The sequence below is a fragment of the Bos indicus x Bos taurus genome, chromosome 10 (assembly GCF_003369695.1).
Source record: "Bos indicus x Bos taurus breed Angus x Brahman F1 hybrid chromosome 10, Bos_hybrid_MaternalHap_v2.0, whole genome shotgun sequence".
NCBI classification, from domain to species: Eukaryota; Metazoa; Chordata; class Mammalia; order Artiodactyla; family Bovidae; genus Bos; species Bos indicus x Bos taurus.
The window spans coordinates 263,851-283,092 of NC_040085.1; the positions used below are offsets into that span (position 1 = coordinate 263,851).

Here is a 19,242-nt window from a genome sequence, read left to right on the forward strand (position 1 = left end):
GTTGTTTAAATACACTTTTTTTCCTCCCATAAAAAAATACTGAAGGTAGGTAGAATTGGCTGATTCAAGTGTCATATTTTCATTGTCTTTGATTATAACTTATATACTCATGGTTTTAAAATGGCTGCTAAAATTCCAGCTATTACAAACACATTCCAGACAGTAAGAAAACGTAAGGGAGGAGGGAGGAAAGCAAGCTAAGTCAGCCACCTTTCAAGTGCATTCTCAGATGCCCCATGCAATGACTTCTGCTTTTTCTCCTTTGCCACCATTGATCAAAAGTGACTATATATTTCAGTTCAGTTCAGTTCAGTTGCTTAGTCTTGTCCGACTCTGCGACCCCATGAACTGCAGCACGCCAGGCTTCCCTGTCCATCACCAACTCCCGGAGTCTACCCCAAACCCATGTCAATCAAGTCAGTGATGCCATCCAACCATCTCATCCTCTGTCGTCCCCTTCTCCTCCTGCCCTCAACCTTTCCCAGCATTAGGGTCTTTTCAAGTGAGTCAGCTCTTCACATCAGGTGGCCAAAGTACAAAGTATTGAAGTTTCAGCTTCAACATCAGTCCTTGCAATGAACAACCAGGACTGATCTCCTTTAGGATGGACTGGTTGGATCTCCTTGCAGTCCAAGAGACTCTCAAGAGTCTTCTCCAACACCACAGCTCAAAAGCATTGATTCTTCAGTGCTCAGCTTTCTTTATAGTCCAACTCTCACATCCATACATGACTACTGGAAAAACCATAGCCTTGACTAGAGGGACCTTTGTTGGCAAAGTAATGTCTCTGCTTTTTAATATGCTGTCTAGGCTGGTCATAACTTTCCTTCCAAGGAGTAAGCATCTTTTAATTTCATGGCTGCAGTCACCATCTGCAGCAATCTTGGAGCCCAAAAAAATAAAGTCAGCCACTGTTTCCACTGTTTCCCCATCTATTTGCCAGGAAGTGATGGGACCGCATGCCATGATCTTAGTTGTCTGAATGTTGAGCTTTAAGCCAACTTTTTCACTCTCCTCTTTCACTTTCATCAAGAGGCTCTTTAGTTCTTCTTCACTTTCTGCCATAAGGGTGGTGTCATCTGCATATCTGAGGTTATTGATATTTAAGATCATTTAAAGAACAAAAAAAAATGAGTAACTGTGGTTCAGGCATCCAAAAGTGGAGGTGGGTGGCCACTGTGGATATAATTTCAGACACTTTCCTAAACCACTGAGAATTTGTATCATCTCTGAATTATATCAAACTCAACCACATAGCCAACCATTTTTAAAACAGTATCTGCTAGCAGCAGCTAGCTGCAAACTTGTAGTTGCAAAGTTCCCTCCCTCTTTGCAACTACGTAATCATTTCAGACCCTAACTAATCCTTGCTTAACACTCAACTTCTTGCCAGCTTCAATCCTAATTCATGACAATTTATTTAACTTTGTAGGGTTTTGCCTTTATAATCCTCCCCCATTTGCAGTCCAGGGCAACATAAGCACTTGCTTCTTGAATCTGTGTCTCCCTGACTGCAGTCCTAACAACTCCCCAATAAATGTCTCCTTACCTCAGTCAGGTCTCTGCTTCTGAAATTTTGGTTAACAAAAGGCTGGGAATTAATAGTTGCCCAGAATTAAGTCACTGAAGCTGGGGAGAATGGATACGAGAAGGAACTAGCAGCCTTTAGATCCTTACTGGAATGGAGTCAGTCATCAAAATGCAAACCTTTACTATTCTGAAAGGGCTTTCACTAACCATACAGCAAATGCCTTGATTTGTTAGAAGACTGGTTGCATCCTTGCTTTAAGCCAAAGTCTTTGCTTACCTTTGAGAATCAGACTAGCCTTTTATTGGAATAAACAAATAAAATTTATTTCAAATAGGTTGAGGCTGTAGTTGATATATACCAACTGGATGTCCCATACAATTTCTTGAGAGGGCGTTTTGCGACATACATGAAAATAAACTTTTAAAAATCCATTATCTTCAGGATTGTCACTTCTCTCTCAGAAATAAGGAAGTGACTCAAGGAAAGGAGAAGATTTATGTATAAAACTGTTTATAACACCGTTATTTATGACAGAAGGGAAAAAGCAGTTTACAATCCAAATGTCCTACAATCAAGGAAGGACTGAGGGAATTATGGTATGACCATTAGGTAGCCATAAAGATTAAGCAGCAAGCAACATGGGAAGTGATTGAAAGTATATTGGCAGTGGAAAGAGACAGAGGAGGTACATGATAATGGATAGATTAGAAGGGCATTCAAGATAACTATAATGGTTTTGTCAGGATGTTAGAATTATGAATATAAATGATTTCTGTTTAACTTTCCTTTATGCTCTATAGAAAACAGCAACATTAACAACAAAAAAAGGTGAAATAAATTTACCCTCATCATTGAACATGATTTTTTTCTCAGATTCTTTCCTGGCTATTTGTCCTCTGCATGACTTGGTCCAAGCTTCTCCCAGGAAGGACCATACATGAATGCCATACCTGAGGGCAGGTGAATAGTCTTTCTGGGGCTTTTATGCCTCCTCGTGGGCTGACACACTGATCATCCGTCTATGAGACAAAGCTCAAGCTGTTTACTATGCATCATCATAGGAATTTTTTCCCAGTAGTAGGAATAAATTTGCAATCATCTACTTTCTCTTGCCAAGCTTTCCTCATAATCAGTTTCATGAAACTAGAAGCCAGTTGCCCTAGTTTACATATAGATTTGTAGGCACCAAATGGGATTTTTAAAATATGGAATTGCTAATCTGGGAATCAAATAGCTTCTTTTCAAATACCTATGAAGAGAAGTGAAAGGCAAAGGAGAAAACGAAAGATATACCTATGTGAATGCAGAGTTCCAAAGAATAGCAAGGAGAGATAAGAAAGCCTTCCTCAGCAATCAATGCAAAGAAATAGAGGAAAACAATAGTACGGGAAAGACTAGAGCTCTCTTCAAGAAAATTACAGATACCAAGGGACCATTTCATGCAAAGATGGGCTCAATAAAGGACAAAAATGGTATGGACTTAACAGAAGCAAAAGATATTAAGAAGAGGTGGCAAGAGTATACAGAAGAACTGTACAAAAAAGGTCTTCACCACCAAGATAATCACTATGCTGTGATCACTCACCTAGAGCCAGACATCCTAGACTGCAAAGTCAAGTGGGCCTTAGAAAGCATCACTACGAACAAAGCTAGTGGAGGTGATGGAATTCCAGTTGAGTTATTTCAAATCCTGAAAGATGATGCTGTGAAAGTACTGCACCCAATATGCCAGCAAATTTGGAAAACTCAGCAGTGGCCACAGGACTGGAAAAGGTCAGTTTTCATTCCAATCCCAAAGAAAGGCAATGCCAAAGAATGCTCAAACTACCGCACAATTGCACTCATCTCACACCCTAGCAATGTAATGCTCAAAATTCTCCAAGCTAGGCTTCAACAGTACGTGGACCATGAACTTCCAGATGTTCAAGGTGGATTTAGAAAAGGCAGAGGAACCAGAAAAGGCAGAGATCAAATTGCCAACATCCGTTGGATCATGGAAAAAGCAAGAGAGTTCCAGAAAACATCTACTTCTGCTTTATTGACTACGCCAAAGACTTTGACTGTGTGGATCACAACAAACTGGAAAATTCTTAAAGAGATGGGAATACCAGACCATCTGACCTGCCTCCTGAGAAATCTGTATGCAGCTCAAGAAGCAACAGTTAGAACCAGACATAGAACAACAGACTGGTTCCAAATCGGGAAAGGAGTACCTCAAGGCTGTATATTGTCACCCTGCTTATTTAACTTATATGCAGAGTACATCATGCAAAATGCCGGACTGGATGAAGCACAAGCTGGAATCAAGATTCCCGAAAGAAATATCAATAAGCTCAGATATGCAGATGACACCACCCTTATGGCAGAAAGTGGAGAAGAACTAAAGAGCCTCTTGATGAAAGTGAAAGAGGAGAGTGAAAAAGTTGGCTTAAAACTCAACATTCAGAAAATGAAGATTATGGTATGCAGATCCATCACTTCATGGAAAATAGATGGGGAAACAGTGAAAATGGTGAGAGACATCATTTTGGGGGGCTCCAAAATCACTGCAGATTGTGATTGCAGCCATGAAATTAAAAGATGCTTGCTCCTTGGAAGAAGAGTTATGACCAACCTAGACAGCATATTAAAAAGCAGAGACATCACTTTACCAACAAAGGTCCATCTGGTCAAAGCTATGGTTTTTCCAGTGGTCATGTATGGATGTGAGAGTTGGACTATAAAGAAAGCTGAGCACCAAAGAATGATGCTTTTGAGCTGTGGTGTTGGAGAAGACTCTTGAGAGTCTCTTGGACTGCAAGGAGATCCAACCAGTCCATCCTAAAGGAGATCAGTCCTGGGTGTTCATTGGAAGGACTGATGCCGAAGCTGAAACTCCAATACTTTGGCCACCTGATGCGAAGAACTGACTCCTTGGGAAAGACCCTGATGCTGGAAAAGATTGAAGGCAGGAGAAGAAGTGGGTGACAGAGGATGAGATGGTTGGATGGCATCACTGACTCAATGGACATGAGTTTGAGTAAACTCTGGGAGTTGGTGATGGACAGGGAGGCCTGGTGTGCTGCAGTCCATGGGGTCTCAGAGTTGGACATGACTGAGTGACTGAACTGAACTGAACGGAATCTGGAAATCAAGCCTAATGGGTTGTCAATGCCATGCTGTATACCCACCCTACCACTGCCACTACCTAAAGCAGTCCGAATTCTTCCATGGGATTACTGTGGATTTGCAAAGTTGTCCAGCTTGGTAAGACCTAGAATTAATCTTAGGTTAAAGTAGATGTTAGTTTTTTATATTGAATTTTCCTAAAATAGCCTTATTCCTCAAGATGGATTGTGATTTATGAGTGTGACACGCATACTCCTTGTTAGTTAGGGAGGATGGTGACTGTTGCTGCTTTAGAAAGGGTGCTAGAAGAAAACTAACTGGCCAGGAGGATCTTCAGAGCAGGGGTGGAGGTGGGGGCGACAGTGATGCCAAATACCCCTCAGTTTAGTAGAGCTGCAAAGATGGTGTTACCCAGGACAGAGAGAAACTCATCCAGAAGCACCCAGCCATCGAGTCTGAGGATCCTGGTGCAGCCTCCTCATACCCGCGGGGCTCCCAGCCAGGGCAGGCATCCTGGTGCAGAGAGGAAGTATTGCTTTTCCAGGGACTGAGGAACGAAAGAGAAAGAGCTCAACCTACTCTGTTAAGAACAAACTTCCATAAAGTAATCAAGCAAGTGAGAATATTTCTCTATATAGTTAATCTGAGAGGAGAAACTAACCTGAAGGAGAATTAAGAGAAATTCTGGAACATTCTTTGAGACTTTGCCAAATTAAATTCAAATTTGTGAACCTATATTCTGCATATAATACACACACTGATTTTTAAATTTTGACTCTGAGGTGAAATTAACTGTCCTCTTCAAATACTGGGCAAGTGTCATCAACTGAAAGAGTGTGGGGAACCAGTACAACCAGAAAAAAGGAAACATCAGAGATTCCAAGGTCTTGGTTTTGGAGGCACATTTTATTTGACCGTACTAGAGATTAACATCTAGTAACAGCATAATACAAAAATGCAACCCCAATCTACTTAAAACTCATATAATGGGAACATGTCTTTCAAGAAACGTGAAAAAAAAGTTGGAGATTTCTAGACACGTTGATAAAAATGTTAACAAAAATCAAAGCTCATTCCATCATCATCATTCACTTTACAGTCTCATGAAAAGATTGTCATTTTGTTTTCTCCACAATATGTCAAAAATATATATACTTATGCATAATATTCACATTCTGGAAGGCAAGAGAAATCTTCGAATTTAATTCCCTAAATTTAAACATTACATATATTTCAATTAAAATAACCTAAACATTAAAAATAGCAGCAACACCAGTCTTTAAATTACAGTAGATTATTCACATAATGTAGACATATTTGGGTGGCTCTTTCATTATTATCTGATATAATTTACAAACTCCAAGGTAATGGTCTCATCGTCAAATAACATAGAATCTAGTGTCAATAAATACTATGCAAAGAATTATTATAAAACACAGATTGCCAAACATTCTCCAGACTAGAGAGAACCATACTAAAACATTTCAGGGGAGAATCAGGTTTGAAGGAGGTTTGAAGGCATGCAGGAATCTGTGGGATTCCCAAGGCAAGAGAGAATGATCTGACAAGCTCCCCCAAATGACAGGCAAACTGTCAGGAACTGAATCCTGAGAAATGTGTCCATGGGGACAAGGCACTGTCACCTCTTCATGGCGCCACGTTTCACTTGAATATGGCATTAAAGTGACTAACATCTGGAAAATTTCCCACTAAACAAAGGCTAGGATCATTTGTCACCAGGAGACAAGACATTGGACCAGGAGGTCGGTATTTCTCTATCATTTACATTATTCTGATGACCAAAAGCATAGCAAATATTTCAGCAGGGCTTTGTGTTTTTAAGCCTGGGTGGTAGGAAAAGTATTTCTACCCCTACTCCTGATTTAGGCCACTGGGCCAATTTCCTAATCCTACTGGCTTAAAAAGGACCCCAGGTGTCGGGACAGGGGTTTCTTCATAACTGGACTCAGTTACAGAAGTTGCCTTGAAGATTGTGCCTTCTTTGTATATTTGGAAGGTTTTTCAGAAAAGGTGCATGGTTAAGTATCACAATGGGGTTGGGATCTCCATTTCCCTCACAGTAAGACTGCTTGCTGGTATATCAATAATTTGTCCCCATCTTCAAGCCACTTCATACACGATTGCATCTGATACCCTCACACAGAAATCTGTGAGGCAGCCAGGACACACCCACGTGTTCCCTTTATAGACGAAGAAAACTGAGGCTCCTGGAGAGGAAAGCAACAAGCTTGTCACAGTCATACACATGGACAAACTGGTAATTTGAAGGAGGCAGAAAAAAAGAGAATATAAATGAATTCATGAGAAAAAGAAAGAGAGACAGAAGTGGTGCCACTTGGCAGACCGTATCATAAACTTTAAAACAAGCAAAAGGCATCTCACATGTAGAAAACAGACATTCAAAAACACATTTAAATACTTCAGTCTTCCCAACTGTCTCATACTAGCCTGGATTACCATATATTTATGTAGTCACTGAGGCTGACATTGAAACATAAGATCACCAAGAAATTCTGACATGAGTTTCATGATTTCCCAGTAGATGTAAAAACATCATAACCTGTTCTGAGGACCCTCACTCCTGTCTCATTTCACCTCCAGCACAGTAATTACAGGAAAATACATGTATATTTTGACTCATTTTGGTAGTTTTCTAAGGTGTAGTTTTCACAAAATATTATTAGTGAATTTCCTTGCTATGTCCTTAGGAAAATTAGCTTTTTCTCTCTTAGATCAAAGCTGAGAACACTGCAATAAACTTAGAGCTTTGATAATTTTACGTTTGAACTCTACTTGATAGTTGTTGGAGAAGAACACGTTTTAAATGACTAATAGTTAATTTAGAAAGCTGTCTTATTTCATACAATCTTTTGAAGAAAATTCAGTGATTTTTAGCTTGACAGTTTCACAAAACAAAATTGTACCTATTGCGGTGTAAAAAAAAAAAAAAAAAAAAAACAACAACTTACATATACTGATAATCTATGAATTGAAAGACTTAGGTTCAATGTTCTGGAGAGTGACGCTGAACTGTTAAGCAGTTTTTGATTTTAATCAGTAAATATGTTTTAAAGAAACAGCTGAATTAAAATAGGAGGCCATTCCGGACACCGCTGGGAAATGTGATGGAAAAGTCATACAGATCCCTTCATTCCCTCTCAGCAGCACTGCCGCTCCCCCAGGCACCCCACCGCCTTCCTGACACTCACACGCTAGAAACGCCCGGCCGCCTTCCTGACACTCACACGCTAGAAACGCCCGGCCATCGATGTCCCGGGCCGTGCACGCAACAGACAAGGTGCCACAAGGTAAGTTACGCTTTGGCAAGTAGGAAATCGAACAATTCTTTGAGTTCTTCTGAGGTAGTACAGTCTTTCTAATATTCTAATGGTTGAGAAGAGTCTAAGGAGCTGAATTAACAGGCAAGTGGAGTGCTGGTCACTGCGCTTGAACACTGCTCTGAAATTGGCGGCTAACACGGCTATGTAATCACTCCACTACTTCTTCAGCCGCACCCTGATTGTCATGTGGAGAACCTAAGATAGTAAGATTGCTGTGTGACTGGGGTAACTGTAACTCATGACAACTGGGATTTAATTCCTGTATGTTTTTTAAAAAGTGCCCGGTATACAGCAGAAACTCAACACATATCAGGTTACTGACTGTTTAAAATCTCCCACTTAGCTCAGTGAGATTACAAGTGAAAACAAACATAAAAACACCCAACCGATTGCAGACTAATTGTCACCAAAGGCCAGGTCTCTTTCCCTTGTTCAGGGAATTGTAGACACCTTTCAAATGGTACTGGCTGTGGTATAGCATGCAATTCCATCTTAACCTTTTTTCCATTACAGTTTTATCATGAGGTGGTTACGGAAGGTTTAGCCATAAATAACTTTGCTGAAGACAGTGTGATCCACTTTCTCTGCTGTTCTTCAAGCTTTTCTGCCAAGCATTTAATCAAGATGGGGTCCACCTTAGAGTCAAATTTATTAGCAAACCAATGTCCATATTTCATAAGCCACCTTAGTTCCGCTGCTCCATAGATACACACACTTCGGAGGTGAGAGCCAGTACAACTGGGATAGAAAAGGCCTTCTAGATAATTCCACTTGACCAGGCGGGTCTTACTCTGCAGGTCAGACACATCCTGGGCTGTCTTAGAAATCTCCCCAGGGATTCCTGGTACCCGAATTAAGGTAGCCCAGAAGTGCTCATCAGGTGAGTATGTATCTTTAGACCAGGCAAAAAAGTCTTTAACAAAGGAGTTGTTGAAAATATATTTAACAAATGCTCGACTTAACACAAAATAAGCACTGCCAACAAATATCTCGATGTTATGAGGGGGGGCCTCCTTGGAAATGTTCGTCCTCATCGGTAGTTTCACATATTCATAAGGTGCCTGTTTGAGCTCATGGTGATAAGTGAATCTTTCCGTCTTAGTGCTAGGGGGTTTCACTGTCTCTAACATATTTGATCCATTGAGTTTCTTCAACTCTGACACTAATTCGAAGTTTGACTTCAAAGGAAAATCCTGCCCACACAGGTTGATAACATATTTCCACTGAACTGAAGACTTGAGGAGGTCTGACAGGCAATTTAAATCAGCCTGGAGTCTGGAAATGTGTGCGTACTGCACAGTCTCTAATTTGGAAGCAATGAAAATATTGGAGAAGCACTTAGCTAAGTTGTTCATGGCAACTTTGAAGGTATCCGATGATTTTTGGTCATAATGGATGCAATAAATATTGTGCTGGTTGTATATGGCAAGGATTAGCCTTTCAACCATAATTGCATCTTTGTGAACAACCAAAGAATAGGCTATTGGGAAGCTCTTCTCCTCCTCTGAAACAAGCTTTTCATCGTAGCTTCGGAGGGCCTGATAAATCTCACAATCACTGGTGATTGCCACAACATCATCATCATCCAAGTCGATGATGGTTCTTCTTCTTATTTCCAGACTCTTGCCAATTTCCAAAGGCTCCTGTTCATAGACACCTGAACAGTTAATCTCATATCCAATTTCATTCTTGACATGGGTGTATCTGTTCCTTACAAAAGGCGAGGTACTTAGAGAGTACTCAACCAAGTAAATGCCCCGTTCAGGGAAGAGGAATCGTTTAACATTTAGGAGCTTCAACAACGAGAGCAGCCATAGGGTTAGAAACAGGATGAAAACTTTCTGTTGTAGGTGATACTTAAAACAACATTTGAATGTCTTCATTCTGTAAGAGAACAAACAAACAATTCAGTTGAAATAGGAAGAGAAAATTAGTTCAGTTCAACCAACATCCCCTAGGTGCCTACCACACACTAGGCAAAATGCGGGCCCAGAGATGATTTAAGTAAGTGTTCTTGCCCTTTAAAGAATCCAGAAATAAGGCAGTGGAAATATGTACAACAGTTGTATTTTGTTGTATTCTCTGTTAGATATCTAATTTTGAGAGATATTGGTTACCAAATATTAGAATGAAAAATAATGTTAACTCCTTAAATATAGGTACTGCTGCTGCTGCTGCTGCTAAGTCGCTTCAGTCGTGTCTGACTCTGTGTGACCCCGTGGATGGCAGCCCACCAGGCTCCTCTGTCCCTGGGATTCTCCAGGCAAGAATAGTGGAGTGGGTTACCATTTCCTTCTCCAAATATAGATACTAAGTATCTTAATTGTCTTATTTTCTGCTTAGTATATTTGTAGAAGGATTGCTGTGGTTTGGACAGAGGTCTAGACTGGACTTTTTAGTAGTCATATACAGATGTGAGAGTTTGACCATAAAGAAATCTGAGCACTAAAGAATTGATGCTTTTGAGCTGTGGTGCTGGAGAAGACTCTTGAGAACCCCTTGGACAGCAAGGAGATCCAACCAGTCCATCCTAAAGGAAATCAGTCCTGAATATTCGTTGGAAGGACTGATGCTGAAGCTGGAGCTCCAAAACTTTGACCACCTGATGCAAAGAGCTGACTCATTGGAAAAGACCCTGATGCTGGGCAAGATTGAAGGCAGGAGGAGAAGGGGATGACAGAGTATGAGATGGTTGGATGGCATCACTGACTCAATGCAGGTAAGTTTGAGCAAACTCTGGGAGAGAGTGAAGAACAGGGAAGTCTGGAGTGCTACACGCAGTTCACAAGGTCACAAAGAGTTGGACACACCTGAGCGACTGAATAACAACAACAAAGAGGTCACTGAAAATGTAAGTGACCCATCTGAGGCTAAAAGGAATACCCATCTTGATTTTTACCTTCAGATTCTGATTAGATCTTGATCTGAAGTCAAATGGGGAAAGCCCAGTGAACTCCACTGCTATTAACTGAATGTCTGCATCCTCCCCAAAATTTTAAGTTGAAACCTAATCACCAATTTAAGTTGATTATATCAGGAGGTAGGAGTTTGGGGGAAGTTTTTAGGTCTTGAGGGTGAAGTCCAAATACATAGGATAGGTGCTCTTATAAAAGAGATCCCAGGCAGTTAGCTCCCTTGCCCCTTCCATCATGTGAGGAAAACCCGTGGGAAGACTGTTATCTATGAGCTAAGAAGCAAGCTCTCATCAGGCATGGAATCTGCTGGAGTCTTGATCCTGGACATCCCAGCCACTAGAACTGTGAGAAATACATATCTGTTGTTTATAAGCCACCCAGTCTGTGATATTTTATTATAGCTGCCTGTGTAGACTAAGACACTCACCTTCAGAAATAAGAGCAGTGGGCAGACCTTAAAGGAGGCTATAGTAAATATTAGACATTGTAAAATTTTATTCAGATTACACAAATGTGGTAAACTTGCACATTTCCTTTATTTTGTTAGCTCCCGTTTCCTCACAGGGATTAGCAGTTTAGCCCTTAAAATGAAAAGAATCTGACTCATTGAGAGTATATTGTAGGGCGCCAGTTTGGCTGAATCTGTCCATTTTATGTACTCATCCAGAAGAGTTCATGTGTGTGTGAAGGTTCCCTGCAGGTCAGGCTAAAACCTGAAAACCACTAAAACATCCTACAGGGCAGTGGTGAATCACACCCAACCTGAGACGAATGTGTGTGTGCCTCTGTGGGACAGTCCACACCAGACTGTGAAACAGAAATAGGACTAGGCAGAAAACAGTGTAGAATGAGCTCACATGTGTGTCCAAAATAGACTGTATACACCCAGCAGCCTACACACAAGGAGCACACGTCAGTAAGCTTTTTCTTTCTCTGTCACAGCTGTTCAACTCTGCCACTATAGTGGGAAAGCAGCCACAGATAGTGTGCAAATGATTGGACATGACTGATTTACTTTTGTAGATTTCTTTTATATAGATTAATTGAAAAAGCTCCTGTAGGAATGACATTCTCTGATCCACCTTCACTTGAATCACTCCCTTTAAAGAATGACACCTTATTTATCAACAGTGAAGTGCCCTGCACAGTCTGTGTTCTCCTGCCACACCTCAGACCCTCCTCTGGTTTCCCCAGGGTCTTATTCTCAGCTTACTGCTCTTCTCACGAACACTGTCCCTTGCTTCCAGGATTTCACCTTCCATGTATACACTGCCAGCGTCTTTATCTTCAGCCTCCACCTCTTGACCAAGCTTCTGACATGAACATCCAATTGCTTGATAGACACCTCCACTGAGACAGCCCTTGGGCACCCCACTGAGACAGCCCACGGGCACTCCACTTCAATGAGTCGGTAAGTGAGCATGACACCTCTCCTGTGTTTTCTGTCTCAATTTATCCACTCAATGACTCAAGCTTGAAACACAAGAGCCACTTGACTCTTCCATTTCCTTTACACCCATATGGTCATCTCACAAATACCCCTCAAATTCATCTTTTCTTCTCCTTCCCAGTTACCAGGCCCAGACAACATCCTTGCTGACCATCATCCTCACACTTATTAAAAGCAAAGGCTTCAGCACCTGGGAGGATAACCTGCTGACTCTCCCCAGAGCTGGGAAGAGGCTGAAAGCCCCTTTCAGGATTTGATAAAAGCTCTTTCTGATCCAAGGGCTTGTACCTCCACCCCTTGTTCCTTCTAACTTGGGAAAGGGAGTGCTTTCAAAGGCATTTTTGGCCATAGTGAGCAGGTGAAGGGGCTTCACATGGACTTAGGACAGGACAGAACTGGAAGGCTGGTTACTTCCCTGATGTTAAAGGCTACCCTGGAGACAGGTAAGTTCTCCTTCTTAAAAATGCCTGGCATGTGGGGAGTCAGAAAGCAAGCTTCTGGGCCACCCAGATTCCCTCCCTGTCTTCCTTTAGAATTAACTCTTCTCCCTGGTTGGCGAAGCTCAGACCCAGGGCCCAGAACACTCCCATAGGACTTCTCTTAATGGGCTGCCACCTCTCCTGCCCCAGGCACCCTGCAACCCTCCCCTGGGCAGCCATGGCCTCCTGGCTCAGCTCAGACTGTCCTAGGAACCAGCACAGCCATGCCCCCTCGACAAGCACCCCATCTGCTCTTTCCCTCTGAATGGCTCATGGGCAGAGAGCAGGCAGGTGTGTCTCTCCTTGAAGTAGTCTTATAATTACATTACAAATAATCCCCCACTCCTGGGAGAAGGGGTTATTTCCTTCCTACCCAGCCAGGCAGGCGAGGAAGCTGATGTGCTGGGGAGTTATCACCACATGGGTGCAAGCGCCTCGTGATGACGCAGAAGGAAATGACAACAAAGGTTGACCGCTGCATCAAATGAGTTCTATCTGGATAATTCAATAAACCCCCAACAGGGACGAGGAATAAAGCATTCTTCCCAAACCATCTTCTTTCCCCTTGCCCTCCCAGGCATCTTTCACAGTCTTAAAGGAAACAGCAGGCACACCAAAGCACACCCCAGCTAAGTGGTTATAATTGCCTTCAGGGTTAAACGGCCACAGCCATTAGCAGCTCTTCAATGACCTCTCCTTCCTTCATCAGCAATTTAAAACCCAGGGCTGTCACTGCAAGACCTGCCTCCTCATGGGGGCAGGAAGGGGGACGGGAAATAACCAGGGAAGGAAAATGGTGAATGCGGTCTAGCTTGGGCACCGAGAATAGGGGGCCCACCGTCCATATTGCAGGCGAGCTGGCCTCTGCCCCACCCCCACCTCCCTCCCCTGCCTGCTCCCTCCCTGCACACCCGCACACCTTCCCAGGAGCGCACAGGGAGGGGGTGGGGGGGAGAGAAAGCAGATGGGAGGGCTCAGGCACCCAGACCCAGGCTGGAGTCCCCGGAGTGGCAGTGGCTTTAAGACTGAACAAGCGACCCTCTTGAGACACTCTTGAGTCTCAAACTGGGGACTGGAAAGGCTCCCCACTCCCCACTGGGCTGTGAAGGTTCAGGAGCCTGGGTGAAAGGAGTCCCCACGGAGGCCCTCGGAACACGTCCGGGTCTTTTCTTTCCCAGCGCCCAGCTTGCCTGGGAAGATTGAATCTTGGTTTTTTCCCCAGTGTATTACACAGGATGTACTGATTTTTTTTTTTTTTTTTTAAGAAAAGAATCCACTAGGTAATTATAGGCAGACGACGTGAAGGAAATGACCTGCACTTTTCTGACCACATGAGGAGGTGGAAAGGCAGAAGGAAGAATAGAGCGGCTGAGAGTTACGTTCCTGCTCCAGGCTGAGTGGGAGAAGAGGCGGTCACACGTGGTCCTGGCCGTACAGCCAGGCTTCAGCTCGTGGGAGGCCCCGTGAGCTCCTGGGCGAGCCCCTTACCCGCCACCTCTCTGCCCCATCAGTAAAAGGATGTAAATAACAGTAACTACCTAAAGGGATTTGAAGGCCAAATGAGGTAACGCACGGAGCTTGGGCACAGTCCAGATCCTGGCTCCCTGGTTAACGCTGGTGTGGCTTCCCCCTCAGCCTCATCATCTGCTCCTCAGCACCCCAGCCTCCTTCCTCCTCCCATTACCACCACTACTCACTGACTTCTTTAAAGATCCTGCCCAGACCTATGGCTTACTGGACTACTTTTCAACCTGTCTCCCATTTTACCCCAAACTGTTGACATAAATTCAATATTTTAGAATCAATGCCTGAATGCTTTCATGTAATGCTCTTTATTAATTTAACAATACCATGATTATTAATGTAGAACCACTCAGGAAAGAGTTGTTACATGGTTCTAAGTACTCCACATGTAGCAGGAGTTTCCTCCACAGATCAACCAGGTAGATGCTACCTCTATCCCTCTAACATGACAGGAAATGGAGGCACATGGAGATTAAGAAACTGCCCAAGATTATAAAGAGCTAGTACTGAAGAAGTGATGCTTTTGAACTGTGGTGCTTGAGAGTCCCTTGGACTGCCAGGAGATCCAACCAGTCCATCCTAAAGGAGATCAGTCCTGAATATTCATTGGAAGGACTGATGCTGAAGCTGAAGCTCCAATACTTTGGCCACCTGAGGTGAAAAGCCAACTCATTGGAAAAGACCCTGATGCTGGAAAAGAGTGAAGGCAGGAGGAGAAAGGGGTGGCAGAGGATGAGATGGCTGGATGGCATCACTGACTCAATGGACATGAGTTTGGGTAAACTCAGGGAGTTGGTGATGGACATGGAGGCCTGGCGTGCTGCAGTCCATGGGGTGGCAAAGAGTCAGACACAACTTAGTGACTGAACAACGACATAAAGAGCTAGAAAGTGCTTCAGCTGGAACTTGAACGCAAGACAGTTTTGCTGCAGGGACAAATCCTGTAGGCAATGCTGTTTTTTGGAATATAAATAAAAAATATTTTCACAAGAGTTTTAGTCCTCAGTTAAAATTTCTCATTACTATGTCTTATCTAACTGTCTTAAAGTTGGAACAGAAGTGAGCATCGAACCACGTTTGAGGTCCGGAGACCTTCCACCCGGTAGTTTAAGTGCTTGTTTAAATGGAGAATTAGCCTGGAGGAATGCTGGCTGATGAACAAGTTCTGTTCCTGCAGCCAGGGGCTGGAGTCAATCTACATGCTGATGAAGAGATCAGTCCACGGTTCAGTCAATGGAATCTAAGAAAGGAGAAGAAAGTGAGCTCACCCTTAGAAATTCTGCCATCACTTACTCTTGTGTTCTGTCACTGACTATTCACTGATTCACTTGTTCTTGTAGTGACCAGTGTTAAAAACTGGGTTCTCTGAGAATCCCTAATTATTTTAGAAAATTTTCTGGGTGCAATTTCTCTCTACCTAGTGAATATACCCTGTGTGTGTGTGTGTGTGTGTGTGTGTGCTCAGTCAGTCATGTCTGACTCTTTGTGACCCCATGGACTGTAGCGCACAAGGCTCCTCTGACCATGGAATTTTCCAGGCAAGCATACCAGAGCGAGTTGCCCAGGGCATCTTCCTGACCCAAGGATCACACTTTTATCTCCTGCACTGGCAGGTGGATTCTTTACCACTAGTGCCACTTGGGACAGCCTCCTATAAATTTTTAAAGTTTGAATCATTATACATCAGTGTAAAAAATAAGATTTGAAGAGTTTATTGATATAGAAATGTCAGAATTTTGTTTCTTTCTTACAGAGAGGAATTACTTAAAAACACTAATATAAAGATGAGCTCACTAAAAAAGAAATCCTGTCCTTCTACTGTAGAGCCTTGATTTCAACAAAGCCACTCATTCTCCCCTTGATGACATGCTCATCATCAAACCCAAGGAAAGTTATGGAGTAAGACCACGAGTGGAGGGATGGCACAGCCTAGATGCATTTCTTCAGTGCCCCCAGAGCACCTGAAGTCAGCAAAGGAGCAGGAAGGCCAGTTTTTTGCTCCGATGACCTTACATCTTCATTGTTCTAGAGGGACGATCGCAGTCAGTTCAGTTCAGTCGCTCAGTCATGTCTGCCTCTTTGTGACCCCATGGACTGCAGCACAGCAGGCTTACCTGTCTGTCACCAACTCCCGGAGCTCGCTCAAACTCATGCCCATCCAGTCAGTGATCCCATCCAACCATCTCATCCTCTACTGTCCCCTTCTCCTCCTGCCTTCAATCTTTCCCTGCATCAGGGTCTTTTCCAATGAGTCAGTTCTTCGAATCAGGTGGCCAAAGTACTGGAGTTTCAGCTTCAGTCCTTCCAGTGAATATTCAGGACTGATTTCCTTTAGGATTGACTGGTTTGATCTCCTTGCAGTCAAAAGGACGATTGCAAAAGGCAAGTAATTACCAGGCTGTGAGCAGGTAAAGAGAAGCAAAAAGCAAAGGAGAAAAGGAAAGATAAGAGCATCTGAATGCAGAGTTCCAAAGAATAGCAAGGAGAGATAAGAAAGCCTTCCTCAACGATCAATGCAAAGAAATAGAGGAAAACAACAGAATGGGAAAGACTAGAGATCTCTTCAAGAAAATTAGAGATACCAAGGGAACACTTCATGCAAAGATGGGCTCAATAAAGGACAGAAATGGTACGGAAGCAGAAGCAGAAGATACTAAGAAGAGGTGGCAAGAATACACAGAAGAACTGTACAAAAAAGATCTTCACGACCCAGATAATCATGATGCTGTGATCACTCATCTAGAGCCAGACATCCTGGAATGTGAAGTCAAGTGGGCCTTAGAAAGCATCACTACGAACAAAGCTAGTGGAGGTGATGGAATTCCAGTTGAGCTATTCCAAATCCTGAAAGATGAGGCTGTCAAAGTGCTGCACTCAATATGCCAGCAAATTTGGAAAACTCAGCAGTGGCCACGGGACTGGAAAAGGTCAGTTTTCATTCCAATCCCAAAGAAAGGCAATGCTGAAGAATGCTCAAACTACTGCAAAATGGCACTCATCTCACATGCTAGTAAAGTAATGCTCAAAATTCTACAAGCAATACATGAACCGTGAACTTCCTGATGTTCAAGCTGGTTTTAGAAAAGTTAGAGGAACCAGAGATCAAATTGCCAACATCCGCTGGATCATCGAAAAAAGCAAGAGAGTTTCAGAAAAAAACATCTATTTCTGCTTTATTGACTATGCCAAAGCCTTTGACTGTGTGGATCACAATAAACTGTGGAAAATTCTGAAAGAGATGGGCATACCAGACCACCTGACCTGCCTCTTGAGAAATCTGTATGCAGGTCAGGAAGCAACAGTTTAAACAGGACATGGAACAACAGACTGGTTCCAAATAGGAAAACGAGTACGTTAAGGCTGTACGTCACCCTCCTTATTTAACTTATATGCAGAGTACATCATGAGAAACGCTGGACTGGAAGAAACACAAACTGGAATCAAGATTGCCGGGAGAAATATCAATAACCTCAGATATGCAAATGACACCACCCTTATGGCAGAAAGTGAAGAGAAACTAAAAAGCCTCTTGATGAAGGTGACAGAGGAGAGTGAAGAACTTGGCTTAAAACTCAACATTCAGAAAACTAAGATCATGGCATCTGGTCCCATCACTTCATGGAAAATAGATGGGGAAACAGTGTCAGTCTTTATTTTTGGGGGGCTCCAAAATCACTGTAGATGGTGATTGCAGCCATGAAATTAAAAGACATTTACTCCTTGGAAGGAAAGTCGTGACCAACCTAGATAGCATATTCAAAAGCAGAGACATTACTTTGCCAACAAAGGTCTGTTTAGTCCAAGCTATGGTTTTTCCAGTGGCCATGTATGGATGTGAGAGTTGGACTGTGAAGAAAGCTGAGCACTGAAGAATTGATGCTTTTGAACTGTGGTGTTGGAGAAGACTCTTGAGAGTCCCTTGGACTGCAAGGAGATCCAACCAGTCCATTCTAAAGATCAGTCCTGGGTGTTCTTTGGAAGGACTGATGCTAAAGCTGAAACTCCAGTACTTTGACCACCTGATGCAAAGAGTTGACTCATTGGAAAAGACCCTGATGCTAGGAGGGACTGGGGGCAGGAGGAGAAGGGGATGACAGAGGATGAGATGGCTGGATGGCATCACTGACTCGATGGACGTGAGTCTGAGTGAACTCCGGGAGTTGGTGATGGACAGGGAGGCCTGGCGTGCTGCGATTCATGGGGTCGCAAAGAGTCGGACACGACTGAGGGACTGAACTGAACTGAGCAGGTAAACAGTAAGCACAGTGTGGCTTCCCTGGGGGCTCAGTGGTAAAGAATTCACCTGCCAAGCCAGGACACTGGGTTTGATCCATGATCTGGGAGGATCCCACATGCCGAGGAGCAACTGAGGCCTGCACTACAACTACCGAGCCTGTGCTCTGGGTCCGGGAGCCACACCTACTGAGCCGGCACTCTAGGGCCGGTGATCCAAAACTAAGCCTGTGCTCTAGGGCCCGGGAGCCACAACTACTGAACCTGCGCTCTAGGGCCCAGGAGCCACGACTGCTGGGCCTGCGCTCTAGGGCCCGGGAGCCACGACTGCTGAGCCTGCGCTCTAGGGCCCCGGAGCCACGACTGCTGAGCCTGCGCTCTAGGGCCCCGGAGCCACGACTGCTGAGCCCACGTACTGCAACTACTGAAGCCCATGTGCCGTAGAGCCCGTGCTCCACAAGAGAAGCCATCACAGGGCGAAGCCCGAGTACTCCAACTGGAGAGCAGCCCCTGCTTGCTGAAACTAGAGAAAAGCCGGCACAGCAAGGAAGACCCAGCACAGGCGAAAAATGAAAAGAAATGTGTGACTGCGTCAGTAAGACAGCACAGTATAAATCGAGGACAAACGGGCCTCAAATAA

General features: G+C 43.5%; 1 protein-coding gene across 2 annotated transcripts in view; it reads right to left on the minus strand.

Moving 5' to 3' along the window:
- Positions 1-5,526: 5,526 nt before the first annotated feature.
- GCNT4 (glucosaminyl (N-acetyl) transferase 4) overlaps positions 5,527-19,242 on the minus strand; it is a 30,999-nt gene continuing 17,283 nt past the window's right edge. For both annotated transcript variants that reach the window (XM_027552891.1, XM_027552892.1), the window contains exon 2: positions 5,527-9,885. In XM_027552891.1, coding sequence (XP_027408692.1) covers positions 8,520-9,884 — 1,365 coding nt within the window. In that variant the 5' untranslated portion in view covers position 9,885 and the 3' untranslated portion in view covers positions 5,527-8,519. The remainder of the gene's footprint in view (positions 9,886-19,242) is intronic.